Source organism: Erinaceus europaeus, chromosome 14 (genome assembly GCF_950295315.1).
Source record: "Erinaceus europaeus chromosome 14, mEriEur2.1, whole genome shotgun sequence".
Classification (NCBI taxonomy): domain Eukaryota; kingdom Metazoa; phylum Chordata; class Mammalia; order Eulipotyphla; family Erinaceidae; genus Erinaceus; species Erinaceus europaeus.
In genome coordinates this window covers 29212540-29228606 of record NC_080175.1, presented here as the reverse complement: position 1 = coordinate 29228606, position 16067 = coordinate 29212540, and the positions used below count along the sequence as shown (strand labels likewise).

The 16067-nt window shown below is 41.5% G+C and overlaps 1 protein-coding gene across 1 annotated transcript in view; it reads right to left on the bottom strand.

Moving 5' to 3' along the window:
- Positions 1-417: 417 nt before the first annotated feature.
- Positions 418-16067, bottom strand: part of CPN1 (carboxypeptidase N subunit 1) — a 31804-nt gene continuing 16154 nt past the window's right edge. The window contains exons 6-9 of the mRNA XM_007530292.3: positions 13901-14040; positions 9377-9476; positions 5968-6086; positions 418-1141 (exon numbers count right to left, since the gene is read on the bottom strand). Of these exons, the coding sequence (XP_007530354.1) occupies positions 1004-1141; positions 5968-6086; positions 9377-9476; positions 13901-14040 (497 nt within the window). The 3' untranslated portion in view covers positions 418-1003. The remainder of the gene's footprint in view (positions 1142-5967; positions 6087-9376; positions 9477-13900; positions 14041-16067) is intronic.

Below are 16067 nucleotides of genomic sequence, written 5' to 3'. Positions count from 1 at the left end.
ATCCATTCTCTCAGAAAGCTTCACTGTAATACCAGAAAGGTGGGAACTAGTATGGAGTCTTCTGGACTGAACCCACACTGCCAGAATCAGAAGTATTTATTTATTTATTTATCTATTTATTTATTTATTTTTAAAATGTATTTATTTTCCCTTTTGTTGCCCTTGTTTTTTTTTTTATTGTTGTTGTAATTATGCTGTTGTTATTGATGCCATCATTGTTAGATAGGACAGAGAGAAATGGAGAGAGGAGGGGAAGACAGAGAGGAGGAGAGAAAGATAGACACCTGCAGACCTGCTTCATCGCCTGTGAAGCGACTCCCCTGGCAGACGGGGAGCTGGAATCAGAAAATTGTTAAGCACCGTTGAATGTGTGTATTACTGCAACCAAGAGTTTAGCTCTAGAACAGAAGGAGGCCATTGTGGATTTTTCTGAATATGTTTATACTTAAATATGTCCTCGATAACAAACTGAAAAGATTGCTTCGTTTTGTTGAGGTACAACATGGGGCACAAGGGGTCCTGGGGAGCACAGACACTTTGTTTTCACTGGGTTTGCACACATGCAACTGGTACACACACTTTTGTTTTAACTGAATTTGCACACGTAGAACTGACATGAACGCTGGTGAAGGGTCTTTACACTGTACTATATGAAGGGGGAGGAGTTCGTTTCATCACACCAGTGAAAAGTGAGCCCCGGTGTGAAGTAAGAAGGGCATAAGAGGAGGGGGCTTATATGGAGAAGGCTTTTTTTTTGGACTAGCTCCAGAGATTCTCAGGAACCTACCCCCCGAGCTTTAACTCTAACTTCACATTTTGCATGTAACTCTAATAAAGGACAAATTTAGAAACTGCACATCTGTCACAGTGTTCTCTTGAAATTCTTTTCGAGCAAAGACCACTCGAAACCCCAGAAGGGATCCCTACCTGTAAAAGCCTTCTTCAGTCTGATCGGAGAGCAGGAATAAAGCCTGTCTAAAGTTTTGCCCTGGACACCCCAGGGCTAGTTCATCTTCACATCTTTCTTCCTGGCTGCCCGGGGCTGTACTTTCTTTGGTAAAACATGGTCTCCATGCCCAGAGCTGGGAATGCTCCTTGTAGGGGTTACTTGAGGGATGCTTCTCTTGAGGTGGAAGTTAATCTGGAAGTAAAGACAAAAAAAAAGCTAGAAGAGTATATTGAATCAGTTTAATTTTTCTGCTTCCTAGAATTGAAATGGGAGAAGATCCATCTGGGCTCTGTCTCACCACAGTTCTGGCTTCTCAGGACATTAAACTAAGGAAAAATATTACAGCCGTGCCTCCCCCCCACATACACACAGACAGAGCAGCACTGGTGGTGACACGTAGGTTTAGCTAATTGCCAACGCCCCCAAACATAAAGTGGTACATAAATCACTAGTGATACATACATTTTATCTGGATGAACTTAGTACATTTACTTTATATATATTAGAATTTTAAAAAATATATTAGTGAAAAAGAGAGGACCAAAGAACTTTGGTGAATGTGAAACCAGGGACTGAACTCAGGACCTCGTGCTGGAGGTTCAGTGCTTTACCTACTGCCCCACCTTCTAGGTCACTGAATTAGGAAAGATTATATTTACACCTCCAAGCATGATTTTACCAATGTTGTTGCTTAGGATGAGAGTTTTGACTGATGCATCATAATAATACCCTTTCTGCTGATGGTGTGAATCATAGACGCCATGCTCAGGCATGCCAATAAATGACTCAGACCTTCAAAGTGAGATTTGTGCCACAAGTGTTTAGAAATACAGGTAATAGAAATGGTGCAGTTAGTATGGGTTTCCAGTGCATCAATGCACTGCTTCCAGCGGTACCCTGAAACTTCCTTACTGGCTGTGGCACTCGGATGTTTTTGACAGAGGAGTGTGGGATATGCTGGCTGTGGGGAAGTTACAGACAGACTATGACCCACATAGTCAACGACTGCTACCTCTCCAGATTCAAAGGAGGTCTCGAAACTTTATATCAAGCTCAACCTGACGCTGTTGACTGGCTATGGAAGAAGGGCAAAAGCTAGAAGAAGAAGAGGTTCCTTGGAGTGAAGAGGGAGGGAATGACACAAGGGTTTAATTATACTCCCCTAAGGCTTCCTTGGCTAGCAAGCTCTTGATCTGAGAGAACAAATACAACTCCTGCCATAGGGTGAGGGAATGCATAATAGCTATGCAAAAAGACTTTCATGCCTGAGGCTCCCAAGTCCTAGGTTCAATCTCCCACACCAACATTAACCACAGTTGAGCAGTTTTCTGGTGCAAAAAGAAGGAAGAGGCAGAGAGAGAGAGAGAGAGAGAGAGAGAGAGAAGGAAAACTTTATTGCAGAGCTGGCTGTCCCTTCCATAAAAATTCACAAGCAGCATTTCTGCTGACTCCAAAACAGGCAACTTCAGAGTCAATTACAATGCATCATTTACTAGTTCCTATTGCATGTCAATACAAAGATGTGAAAATGGGGCAGGGGTAGATAGCATAATGGTTATGCAGAGAGACTCTCATGCCTCAGGTTCTAAAGTCCCAGGTTCAATCCCCTGCGCCACCATCAGCCAGTAATACTTTTTTCCCTTTTTTTTTTTTTTTTTTTTTTTACCAGTAATGCTCTGGTAAAAAAAAGGAAAAAAAAAAAAAGAGGAAAGAACTGGAAAAGGAAAAGAATATGACATCTAGAAGGTTGTTGGCAAAATATGGAGCAGGAAACAAGATACTGGGAGATATTTGAAAGATTCTTAACTGTAACATGAAATCCTTGTAATAAAGTTGTTTTTTTCTTTTCCTCAGTCAGATAGATTTCTGCTTTATAATGAGGAGAAGGGGGCCAGGTGGTGGGGCATTCAATTGAATGTACATGTTACCATGTGCAAGGACCCAAGTTCAAGCCCCCACTCTCTATACCTGCAAGAGAGAAGCTTCACAGATGGTAAAGCTGGTCTGCAAGTGTCACTCTTCCTCTCTCCCCTCCACTCCCCCTCTCAGTCTCTCTCTCTCTCCTATCTAATTAAAAAAGTACAGGAAAATAGGGGGAAAATGGCTACCATTGGGAGTGGTGGATTCCTAGTGCATGCACTGACTGGACCCCAAAAATAACCCTAGTGGCAATTTTTATTTTTCATTTATTTATTTTTTACCAGAGCACTGCTCAGCTCTGGGTTATAGTGGTGTGAGGGATTGAACCCGGGACATTGGAGCCTCAGGCATCAGAGTCTGTTGCATAACATCCACCATCCTAGTGGCAATTTTTTAAAAATGAGAAGAGAAACAGATTTTATGATGATCATTAAATAGATTCTCAGTTGCTACCATATCTGGCAATTGTATCCAAAGATAGATTCCCACTCTGAGTTATATTTGACATCAGGCTGGGTTATGCTAACTTGTTTAAAGGCTATGTGATAAAGGAGATGAAATCTTTTGAAGCAGAGGATGTTAGGAGGAGTTGTAGTTGTTTAAATTTAGCACTGAAGAACTTGTTTGTAATGAAAGACTTACTAATGATTTGATATCAGGGTAGATGCAGAACACGGGTAAGATAATAAAAAAGGGAGAGAGGATGCAGAGGCTAGAAACTTGGAATGGGATAACAGGCTACAATGGAGTCACTCTTGGCTTCTTGCATCAGCAAATAGGAGTTATTTATATTATACAGGAAGTGGGGGGTGGGGCACGGAAAAGGAGAAAGGCAGAAGTAGCTAGAGATTTCAGAGTTACTGTCAAATGATTCAAAGTTCACTGTACTCTCATCCTTGTGATAGACAAAAGTGGGTCACAAACACAGGCTGAGCTCAGCATGAGGCCCTGTAACTCCTGGGAATGTGGGTTCCCTCTACATTACTTACCATGAGACAAGTTCTCACCTTCTCTAGGTTTTTGTGTCCACAATCACAAATGGGAATTATGAGATTGTTGTGAAGGTTAAATGAGACAACTCTCCAAAACTCTTGTAGATGGGGCCTCTCTAGTAGCTAGGTGGCCAGGTAGGGTACATGTCTTGCCATGTACACTGCCCAGGTTCAGACTCCAGTGGCACATAAGGTGTCTCCTTCCCCATCCCCTCTCTCCTCTCTCTTCCTCTGAATGAAAAAGCAACCCAGAAAAGTGAAAACAGGCATGTGCAAGGCTGTAGTTCTGAAAATAAAAAGGTCTCGCAGAGTGTCTGACACCTAGTGTGGTTATGGTTAATAAATAGTAGCTATAACTGCCTTTTTTATTTATAAAAAGGAAACACTAACAAAGCCATAGGATAAGAGGGGTACAACTCCACACAATTCCCACCACCAGAACTCTGTATGTAGCTATAACTGCCTTTTAGAAGATAAGCCACTTGACTGCTCTGAGTTAACAGAGAAAGGGTCTCTTAAATAGAGATTGCATTTATCTATTAACATAAGAGAGACAAAGGAGAGGAAGGAGGAGGGAGAGGGGACCAAGAAGGAAGTCAGAACATCTGCCCAACACATGTGATATTGGGGATCAAACCCAGGACCTTAAACCAATACTTTAGTTATTGTACCACAGCCTGGGCTATAAGGAAAGGGTCCTTGGCATTATGTTGTATAGAGAAACAGTAAGTGAGAGTAAGGAGGCCTAGGCAGAGCTTGCCTGTGGGAAATAAGGTCTATAGATGATCATTAAATAGGATGACTTCCTTACCATTTCAGAATTTGAAAACTAGTACTGGTGACCTCTGAACCCCTTTAGTTCTGAGGTTCTGAGGTCCTAAGCTAACATGACTAGAACTAAAAGGTCCAACTTACAGACCGACAAAAAAAAAATTTTTGCTCTTCATCAAGAAAGCTGTGGAAAGCTAAACATTGGAGAGCAATGGGCTCTTTGCTGAAGTGAATGGACAGCAAGGCTGCCTGGGCACAGCAGACAACAGGAGGTGGGCAGAGTGCCACCTGCTGGTAGTTCTTGCTGATGGCACAAAGAATGTGCCTTGGGACTCCTGTATCTGTGGAGTCCATCTGTGTTTGAGTCACTGTACTAAATGCCTGTGTGTATGCACTTTCTCCTTTGGATTTTTTTTTTTTTTTGCCTCCAGGGTTATCGCTGGGACTTGGTGCCCGCACTATGAATCCACTGCTCCTGGTGGCCATTTTTTCCCCATTTTGTTGTTGCTGTTACTGTTGCTGCTGTAGTTGTTAGATAGGACAGAGAAATTGAGAGAAGAGGGGAAGAGAAAGACAGATATCTGCAGACCTGCTTCACCACTTGCAAAGCGACCTCCTGCAGGTGGGGAGCTGAGGTGTCGAACCTTGTGCTGGTTCTTGCGCTTTGCACTATGTGCGCTAACACCCGGCCCCTTCATTTTGACCTTTTATGAAGGAGATAATATGATCACTTTACAGAGGAAGAAACTGAGGACAAGAGCCACAGATTAGTGAATTTTCCCATGGCTGGTAGACAACTGGATTTAGAATCAGACTGACTGTTTTCCATCACTTTGGTATCTTAGAAGAAAACAGAATAAAAGTCAAAAGACACAATAGGAAAGAGGCATGAGAAAGACTAGTATATGAGGGGCCTGGAGGTGGTGTATCTGGTTGAACCCACATGTTACAATGCACAGTGGCCCAGGTTCAAGCCCCTGGTCCCTACCTCATTGGGCTGATTTATTCAGAGTTGGAGAGGGAGGGAGGGAGGGAGAGAGGGAGGAAGAGAGAGAGAGAAAGAGAGAGAGAGAGATGGAGATGCAGAGAGAGAAGACTGAATCTTCCTTTGGTGCAGTGGAAGCCAGGCTTGAACCTGGGTCGAGTACATAGCAAAACACAGGCACTATCCTGATGAGATACTTTGTTGGCTCTGAACTTTATTTTTTAAATGGTAAGAGAGGGGAGTTTAGGCAGATATCTACAACTATGCAAATGGGTAAAGATTACAAGTATGCCATAGGTTGTTACTGTGCATGATCTATACAGTGCTCTGTCAAAGTCAACTTAACTCACCAGTTTTGGTTCCCCTGGACCTACAGTCACAGTCATTGTCTCAGGGTCGTACCCAGGTGCTGTGGCAGTGACAGTGTAGGTACCCGGAAGCAGGAGCCGGAAGTAATCGCCTTGGTCACCTGGAAGTTACAAGGATATAATTCAGTGTGTGGATTAGAAAGTGGCCCTATACAAGGCCTTGAATCTGAAAAGATATCTGTGGATTTTATCTAATCCTAAACTTGGTTTCTTTTAATAGCATGATGAAGCTGATTTAGATCTAAAACAACAGGAAGTTGAGGTCCATCCTAGGAGTATGGGCTGCAGCTCCAAGCAAGCAGATGTTTCTGTGCTCTGCAGTGTCACGGTCAGTTTTAGACCCTATCTTTGAAAAGCTACTCATTTCCAGTAGTAGGTTGCTGAGAGAACAGGTGAAAGAGCTATGAATGTTTTACCCATTTCAGAGACTAGATTAAATGCTACACTGTTGTGCAGCCCTTGACTGGACAGAGGACAGTAGCGCTGTATATGTATGACCTTACATAGAGTAGAAGGACTGAACTAAATGACTTCTAAAGATCCTGGCTTTTAACAGAGGGGGAGATTAATAGTTCACAGTTGATAAAGTTGTTGCTAAACAACACTTTTTAAAAACATTTCTTTATTGGGGGATTAATGTTTTACATTTGACAGTAAATACAATTTTTTTTTGTTTGTTCATTTATTTTTTAACCAGAGCACTGTTCAGCTTTGGCTTAGGTGGTATGAGGGATTTAACCTGAGACTTTGGAGCCTTGGGCAGGAGAGTCTGTTTGTATAAACATTATGCTATCTACCCTCTGCCCAAATACAATAGTTTGTACATGCATAACATTTCTCAGTTTTCCACATAACAATACAACCCCCACTAGGTCCTCTGTCATTCTTTTTGGACCTATACGCTCCCCCCGCCCCAAGAGTCTTTTACTTTGGTGCTTTTTATTATTATTATTATTATTTTAACCAGAGAACTACATAGCTCTGGCTTCTGGTGGTGTGGGGGACTGAACTTGGGACCTCAGGCATTGGGAGTCGGGCTGTAGCGCAGCGGGTTAAGCGCAGGTGGTACAAAGCACAAGGACCGGCATAAGGATCCCGGTTCGAACCCCGGCTCCCCACCTGCAGGGGAGTCGCTTCACAGGCAGTGAAGCAGGTCTGCAGGTGTCTGTCTTTCTCTCCTCCTCTCTGTCTTTCCCTCCTCTCTCCATTTCTCTCTGTCCTATCCAACAACAACAACAATAATAACTACAACAATAAAAAAAAAACAAGGGCAACAAAAGGGAATAAATAAATTAAATAAATATTTTTAAAAAAAGAATCTCTGGCATGAAAGTCTTTTTGCATAACCATTATGTTGTCTCCCTCACCCAAGAGTCCTATTTTTAATATTTCTTTTACTATCTTCAAAAAAATACTAAAGGGAAGGGGGAAAAAAGAATACTAAAGGGAAGAAAAAAAATAACTATGGCAGGAATGTAACCTTTTTGGCTAATGACTATACACCCCTTCAGACTCAATTAGGACTATACATTCAATATTTAAGTACACAAAATGAATAATTAAACTAATAAATGCAGCTAAGAGTAGAACAGATGATCACCAACAAGGAAATCTCTTCTCTGTCCCCTGGTAGATGTCTGTGTTTTACTTTTAAGGGTTTCAGCAAAAGCTTCGTGTAATTTTGTGTGTGTTGGATAGTTTATGTTATTCCCCAAGGGCTATCATTTTCTTGATTGGGGGCTTACACAGGAGTGGTTAGTTAATGTTATATCAGAAAAGTCTAACTCCAGATGCAGCTATTAGGAGGGTTTCAGTATCTTTAATCAACAATACATGCTTTGTTAAGTAGCATAATGAGTGTGAGCAATGAGTTCTTTCATTGATGAAGTGAGCAATTCATCTGGCACGATGGATATTGGAAATGGGTTCTTGTTGGTGAAATCTGTGGTATTCAACACATATGGTTTGGTCAGAATGTCTGAGACAGCTTAAGTTTTCAATGAATAGTGTATAGGGATCTAGCAAGCTTTGACTCTCTTAGGACTTCCTGCAGTTTGATCCCTAAATAGTTCTGGGGTAGAGAATTCTAGCTGCCTAATGCTTGGTCAGCCTACAGTACATAGCCTTGAGAATACTGTTGCCTTAGCCTTGAATGAACCATTCATGTTAGACGTGCTGGGACTACCTTAAAGTTGAGAATTCATCAGTTTTAAACAAACTGTCTGAACTGTAAGATGACTGTGTGGTAATAAATAAATGGCTGTGTGGTAAGATGTGACTGAGCTTTGGTGATACTGGGGCTGTGGAGTAGGCAGATCTCACCAACTCCTTCATAACTACTGCTCTACGTTAAATTAAAAAGAAAAAATCCCTATGACCTGTGCACGATCAAGTAAAACTGGGTCAGTCTGCAGTGCCACTGTGCCATGAGATAGAATGTTGTTCTAGGGGATTTCAAGTTCACTCCAAAATCTGCTGCCACTATCAGCCTTGCCCTGCAACAAGCCTATTGAATGAGTGAGTCTTGCAATTTCCTCCTGAAATAGAGGTATGATGAAAATCCTGGTATGATGAAAATAAGACTAAACAGTAATTTTAAAGTCTTCTTTCTCTTATACCTCACTTCATACCAAACATATGATTTGTTAATGGCCCCAAACCCAGAAAATATTCCTAACAAAGTTGTAGGAATGCTGAATGCTGAAGAGACATCACATTTGCAGCTTCCTAGTCTTTATTCTTTTTTTAAATATATATTTATTTTCCCTTTTGTTGCCATTGTTGTTTTATTGTTGTAGTTATTATTGTTGTTGTTGATGTTGTCGTTGTTGGATAGGACAGAGAGAAATGGAGAGAGGAGGGGAAGACAGAGAGAAGGAGAGAAAGATAGACACCTGCAGACCTGCTTCACCGCCTGTGAAGCAACTCCCCTGCAAATGGGGAGCTGGGGACTCAAACCGGAATCCTTATGCTGGTCCTTGCGCGTTGTGCCACATGTGCTTAACTCACTATGCTACCACCTGACTCCCCCTAGTCTTCATTCTTAACCCATGGCTCCACTTTTTTTTTTAAAAAATTTATTTATTTATATATTAACACAAAATAGATATATAAATAGATAGATTGCCTGAGACCAGAGCATCATACTCTGGTACATGGGATACCAGGAACTGAACACAGACCTCATGCTTCCAAATCCAGCACCCTACTCAGTTCCCATTTCATTTGTGCTTTCCTCCTCTTTCCCAGCTCCATATGCGTTATTCTCAATCACATATGTCCCAGACATATGTATTAGTCTCAATCACTTACAAACTGGAATCCTAATTATTCAGATGAAGATGAGAAAGTGAAAGGTTCCTTCTTACCCCACCAAGTAGTGGCCACTTACTTGAGGTGACATCATGGTTGATCCCACTGACAGAAATGACAGCCCCTGGGAGATTATTATAATTCTCATCTAGCACCATTCCTTTGATTCCCTTGTGTACCTGTAGAAAAAGGGGTTATAACATGTAGCAATGATCATGAAAGATTTACACAGTGTTTAAGAGTCCTCAAAACTCTTTCCTGGGGGCTGGGCAGTGGTGTAGCGTGTTAAGTGCACATGGTGCAAAGTGCAAGGACTGGTGTAAGGATCTCAGTTCAAGCCCCAGGCTCCCCACCTTCAGGGGAGTTGCTTCACAGGTGGTGAAGCAGGTCTGTAGATGTCTATCCTTCTCTCCCCATCTTTGTCTTCCCCTCCTCTTGATTTCTCTCTGTCCTATCCAACAGCAACAACAGCAATAACAACAATGATAAACAACAAACGCAACAAAAGGGAAAAATAGCCTCCTAGACCAGTGAGTTCGTAGTGTAGGTACCAAGTCCCGGCAATAACCCTGGAGGGGGAAAAAAAAAAACCTTTTCTCAAATATTTTTGCATTTGATCTTCATAGAGATGATTCTAACAACCCCTTAACAGGTCTCTCTGTGCCTCCACCCTCACCATTAATAATCTCTTCTCAAGAAAGCAGTCAAACTGATACTTGGGTTAAAACCCAAGTCAAACTATGTTACTAATTTCCTCAAAGCCCAACTCAGTCAGAGCAAAAAACTAAAGTATTTAGAATGGTTGACTCTGATCTCAGTTCATATTGCCCTCTCCCTCAATCACAAAAAAATTCCAACCACATTAGTGTCTTCGTTGTTTTAAATACTGAACTTTTAAAAATTATAATTAGGGGCCTGGGTAATGGCACACCTGATAGAGCAAAAATGTTATATTGAGCAAGGACCAAGCCCTCAGTCCCCACCTGCAGGGGAAAGCTTCATGTGTGGTGAAGCAAGTGGGCAGGTGTCTCTCTTTCTCTTTCTTTTTAAATATATTATTATGATTATTTACTTATTTATTGGATAAGGACAGTCAGATTGAGAAAGAAGAGGAGACAGAGACACCTGCAGCACTGCTTCACCACTTGCAAAGCTTTCCCCCTGCAGGTAGGAACTGGGGTCCAACCTGGGTCATTGGAACTGGTCCAACTGGGTTCATTGTACCCTGTATGCTCAACCAGGTGCACCACCACCCAGCCCCCTCTTTCTCTATTTCCCTCTTCCCTATCAATTTCTTTCTGTTTCTATCCAATAAATAAATAAATAAATGTACTAAAAAAGAAAATAAATATTAAATAATTAAGTTATAATTAAATGCAAGTAATGTAGCACTTGCCATCCTGTCACTTTTTTTAAATGACTGTTTTTTTTTAAATTTGTATCTTTATTTATTTATTAGACAGAGACAGCCAGAAATCAAGAAGGCGGGAGATAGAGAGGGAGAAAGCTTTCCCCCTGCAGATGGGGACTGGAGACTTGAACCTGTGTCCTTGTGCACTGTAACATGTACACTTAACCAGGTGCACCACTACCCAGCTGCTCATCTTGTCACTTTTAAGCATACAGTAATGCTAAGTACCTTCACATTATTATGGACCCAATCTACAGGATTTTTTCGTTCTTTCTTTTTTAAATTTATTTATTTCCTTTTGTTGCCCTTGTTTTATTGTAGTTATTATTGTTGTTATTGATGTCATCATTGTTGGATAGGACAGAGAAATGGAGAGAGGAGGGAAAGACAGAGAGGGGGAGAGAAAGATAGACACCTGCAGACCTGCTTCACCACCTGTGAAGCGACTCCTCTGCAGGTGGGGAGCCAGAGGTTCGAACCGGGATCCTTAAGCCGGTCCTTGCGCTTTGGGCCATGCGTGTTTAACCCGCTGTGCTACCGTCTGACTCCCATACAGAACTTTTTCATCTTGTAAAACTAAACTCTATACTCATTAAGCAACTCTTCAACCATCTTCTCCTGCCCAAATAGTATTCCCAGCCCCACCCCCTGCCCAACCACTCCTCTACTTTCTGTCTCTGTGATGTGACTACTCTTGATATGTCATTAGTGAAATCATACAGTACTTAGGTTTTTGTGACTGACTTATTTTACTTATCACAATGTTCTCAGAGAACATCCATGTTGTGTATGTGTCAATCCTTCTCCTTAGAGCTGAATCATACTCAATTTTCTTTTATTTTTTAATTTATTTATTGGGGATTAATGGTTTACAGTTAACAGTAAAATACAGTGGTTTGTGTTATGTGTAACATTTCCCAGTTTTCCACTTAACAATTCAACCCCCACTAGGTCCTTCTGTGCCATCATGCTCCAGGACCTGAACCCTCTCTCTCCCACCCCAGAGTCTTTTACTTTGGTGCAATCCACCAACCATACTCTATTTTTCCTTATTCATTAATCCACCAGTCAATACTTGGGTTGTTTCTGCCTTTTGATTTCTGTGAATAATGATACTATGAACACAGATATACAACTACTATCTCTGAGATCCTGCCGCCAGTTCTTTGGGGGTCTATCTACAGAAATGGTGTTTCTGAATTATATGACAATTCTACTTTAAATTTTTTGAGATGTTATCATCTGTTTTTCACTGTGATTGGGCCATTTTACATTCCCACCAACTGTGCACAAAGGTTCTAATTCTTCCACATTCTTGCCAACCTTTGATATTTTCTGTCATTGTCTAAAAAAATAGCTTTTAGGGAGTCGGGCTGTAGCGCACGTGGAGCAAAGCGCAAGGACCGGTAGAAGGATACTGGTTCAAGTCCCCGGCTCCCCACCTGCAGGGGAGTTACTTCACAAGCCGTGAAGTAGGTCTCCAGGTGTCTATCCTTCTCTCCCCCTCTCTGTCTTCCCCTCTTCTCTCCATTTCTCTCTGTCTTATCCAACAATGACAACAAAAATAATAATACAACAATAAAACAACAAGGGCAACAAAAGGGAATAAATATTTTTTAAAAAATAGCTTTTAACAACAGCCTAGGAAGTGGTATTGAGGCACTGGATTTGCAAGCATGAGATTCCAAGTTTGATCCTTTGTACTGAACATGCCAAGTGTTGCTCTGGTCTCTGTTTTGTGAAATAAATAAAGTACTGACATATGCATGTGTTGGCCAGAGCACTGGTTTATGGTGGTGCCAGGGCACTAGTGTACTAGTGTGCTTTCTTCTTGGCTTTAAGATATATATATATTCTTTTTTTTTTTTTTTTTTTTTTTTTTGCTGGGGCTCAGTGCCTGCACTATGAATCCACTGCTCCTGGAGGCTATTTTTTCCCTTTTGTTGCCCTTGTTGTTTATCATTGTTGTTGTTATTATTATTGTTGTTGTTACTGTTGTCATTTTTGTTGGATAGGACAGAAAGAAATTGAGAGAGGACGGGAAGACAGAAAGGAGAAAAGATAGACACCTACAGGTCTGTTTCACCATTTGTGAAGCAACCACCCTGCAGGTGGGGAGCTGGGGCTTCAAACTGGGATTTTCACGCTGGTCCTTGTGCTTTGCACCATGTGCAAATCCGCTGTGCTACCGCCCATCCTCCGTTAAAATATATTTTTATAGCACCTCTCCTGATGAATGCAAGGTGAAATCTCACTGTGATTTCTGAAGTGCATTTCCCTAATGGCTAGTAATTTTAGCAACTTTTCCTTGCACATGGCTGATATGGTATCACTGTTATATCTTCATCCAGGAACCCTCTTCCCCTAGATGCCTATATGGCTCTCCCTCTCTCACCCCCAAGATTTTATTTACTTATTCATGAGAAAGATAGGAGGAGAGAGAGAAAGAACTAGACATCATTCTGGTACATGTGCTACCGGGGATTAACTCAGGACCTCAAGCTTGAGAGTTGAATGCTTTATTCACTGCTCCACCTCCTGGACCATTCTCATCTCCTTTAAACTGTTTAAATGTCACTTTTATGTAAGATCATCTTCATAATATTTACTGTTTATTCTTATATATGGAATTTGAGATCTCTTTTATCATTATTTTAGTACTATGTGTACTTAACCGGGTATGCCCCCCGCCCAACCCTCTCATCATTATTTTAAAATACATGTTTCTTATTTCTTGTCTGCCTTGCCTCACCAAACTATAAGACCTACAAGGACAGGGATATTGATTTGCTTATTCATAATCCCCAGCTACTTCTGCCAGAGAACTATGTTGAATAAATTTCACTGATAGAAGAAACTCAGATCTATTATACAGTCATGCATCACTTAAAGATGTTTCAGTGACTGATGGCTTGCAAATGATGGTGGTTCCAATAAGCAGTGCCATACAGCCAAAGTGTGAAGTAGGCTTCATTACCTAGATTTGCACATTACAGTCTATGATGGTCATAAAATGTTGAGATCATGAAGTAGCATGTAACTATATTGAGTCAGAGCAAAAGGAAGATTAGAGATTAGAGACACACACAGAGAGAGAGAAAGGGGGAGAGAGAGAGAGAAATAAAGTCATGCCTACCATTGGAAGATACTTCTTTTTCTGTAATCATGAAAGTTAAAGAACAGGATTCTTACCTGTTCCAAGAATAGGATTAGAGCTTCGCGATTAGCCAGCCACTCTCTCTGTAATTCCTCTTGACGGGGAAACTTGTCACAACTCAACTCCAGCGTGATCTCAAAGCAGTTGGTGTGGAGATAATTAAAGTCTTGCATTCCTAGGGGGAAAGAGAGAAATGACATAGTTGTATTGTCAGGCTCCCACCCCAAGTCCCATCTCAACTCCTCTTAAATCACCATCTCTCCACATAACCCTATCGCCTTCTGTTCTATCCCTTGATCTCCATTTTTACCTCTCCTCCGTAAAGCCTTTCCCTGCTTTCTCACTTCATATGCCTTTCTGATAGTCTAGCTTTTTCTCTTCATAAGTGCATATATTAATATCTCCATTCTCCTCTACCCTTCTTTTTTTCCACCTCATGACTGAAATTCATTTCTCAACCTCTTGGCAGTTCCAGCGTCAGCATGAGTCGTGCCTTAATATTAGGCTGCACACACACTGCTTTCGGGAGGACAGATTTCCTCTAAATGTCTTTCATACTGGGTGAATACTGTGCTTTCACACCTCTCCTCTCACCTGAGACATATCTCTAAAATATGCCCTCCCAGAAAAATAATCTCCTGCAGTCCAGCAGTGATGTACTGTGCTCAGTTACCTGGGTTCAAGCCTTCTGCCCACACCTGCAGGGGGAAAGCTTCACAGATGGTAAAGCAGTGCTGTGGTCTCTTTTGTCCTCCCCCAACCCCAATCCTCAATTTCTCTCTGTCTCTAGCCACTAAATAAAAAAATATTTTAAAAGGGGGGGGGGAGGAGAAAACCAAACTGAAGAATCAGAAGGCAGCTGAAGTTTTCCTCCATCAAACAGTTACTTATTTCTAACTACTAGATGATATAGTGAGTCAGTTATGCTTTAAAATGTTTTTTCTCAGGGGCCGGGCGGTGGCCCATCTGGTTGCAAGTGGTGAAGCAGGGCTGCAGGTGTCTCTTTGCCTCTTCCTCTCTATCACCCCCTTCCCTCTAGATTTCTGGCTGTCTCTATCCAATAAATAAATAAAGATTAAGAAAAATTTTTAAATGTTTTTTCTCAGAGCTGAGTGGTGTAAAGTGTTACATACACTTTACAGTGCGCAAGGACCTGGGTTTAAGCTCACGGTCGCCACCTGCAGGGGGAAAGCTTCAGAAGCGGTCAAAGGGTGCTACAAGTGTCTCTCTCTCTCCCTCTCTATCTCCCTCTTAATTTCTCCCTCTCTATTCAACAAAATAAATAATAATAAAAATCCTTAAAAATGTTTCTGATGCAGGGTCCAAGGTTCAATCTCCCGCACCACCATAAGCCAGAGCTGAACAGTGCTCTGGTTAAAAATAACAATAAATAAATAAATAAAACTGTTTCTGATGATTAGAATGACATTTATGTCATAATTTATTTAGGTTAAAATCATTAATTTAATCAATCTGCGCTTTAAGGATGAGCACAAGCAGCTGTTAGAGAAGAAATGGGGAAAGCTGATTCTTCCTCTGCATCAGAGCCACTGGGAAGGCTAAGCCTCCTAGTCAAATAAAGATTGCTGGGCCTGAGCCCCAGAGTTTCTGAATCAGTAATTAAGAAATGGGTTCCCTGGGCATCAGGTGGTAGCGCAGCGGGTTATGATGAAAAGCACAAGGACTGGCATAAGGATCCTGGTTCAAGCCCCTGGCTCCCCACCTGCAAGGGAGTTGCCTCACAGGCAGTGAAGCAGGTCTGCAGGTGTCTGTCTTTCTCTCCCCCTCCCTGTCTTCTTCTCTCTTGATTTCTCTCTGTCCTATCCAACAATGACGACATCAATAACAACAACAAAACAAGGGCAACAAAAGGGAAAATAAATATTTAAAAAAATTTTTTTAATTAAAAATAAATAAAGTGGGTTCCCCAAACCTGCATTTCTTACATGTCCTGAACATTACTAGTAATGTTTCTAGCATTAATAGGTGACGTGGGTGCGGAAGGTAGATAAAACAGACTCTCATGCCTGAGGCTCCAGAGTCCCAGGTACAATCCCCCGCACCACCATAAGCCAGAACTGAACAGTGTGCTCTGGTAAAAATAAATAAATAAACAAACAAACAAATAAAAACAGGTGACGTGGATGTAGCTGACCACACTGTTCAAACTACTGAGATATCTATCTGTCTTGGTGAATTTGA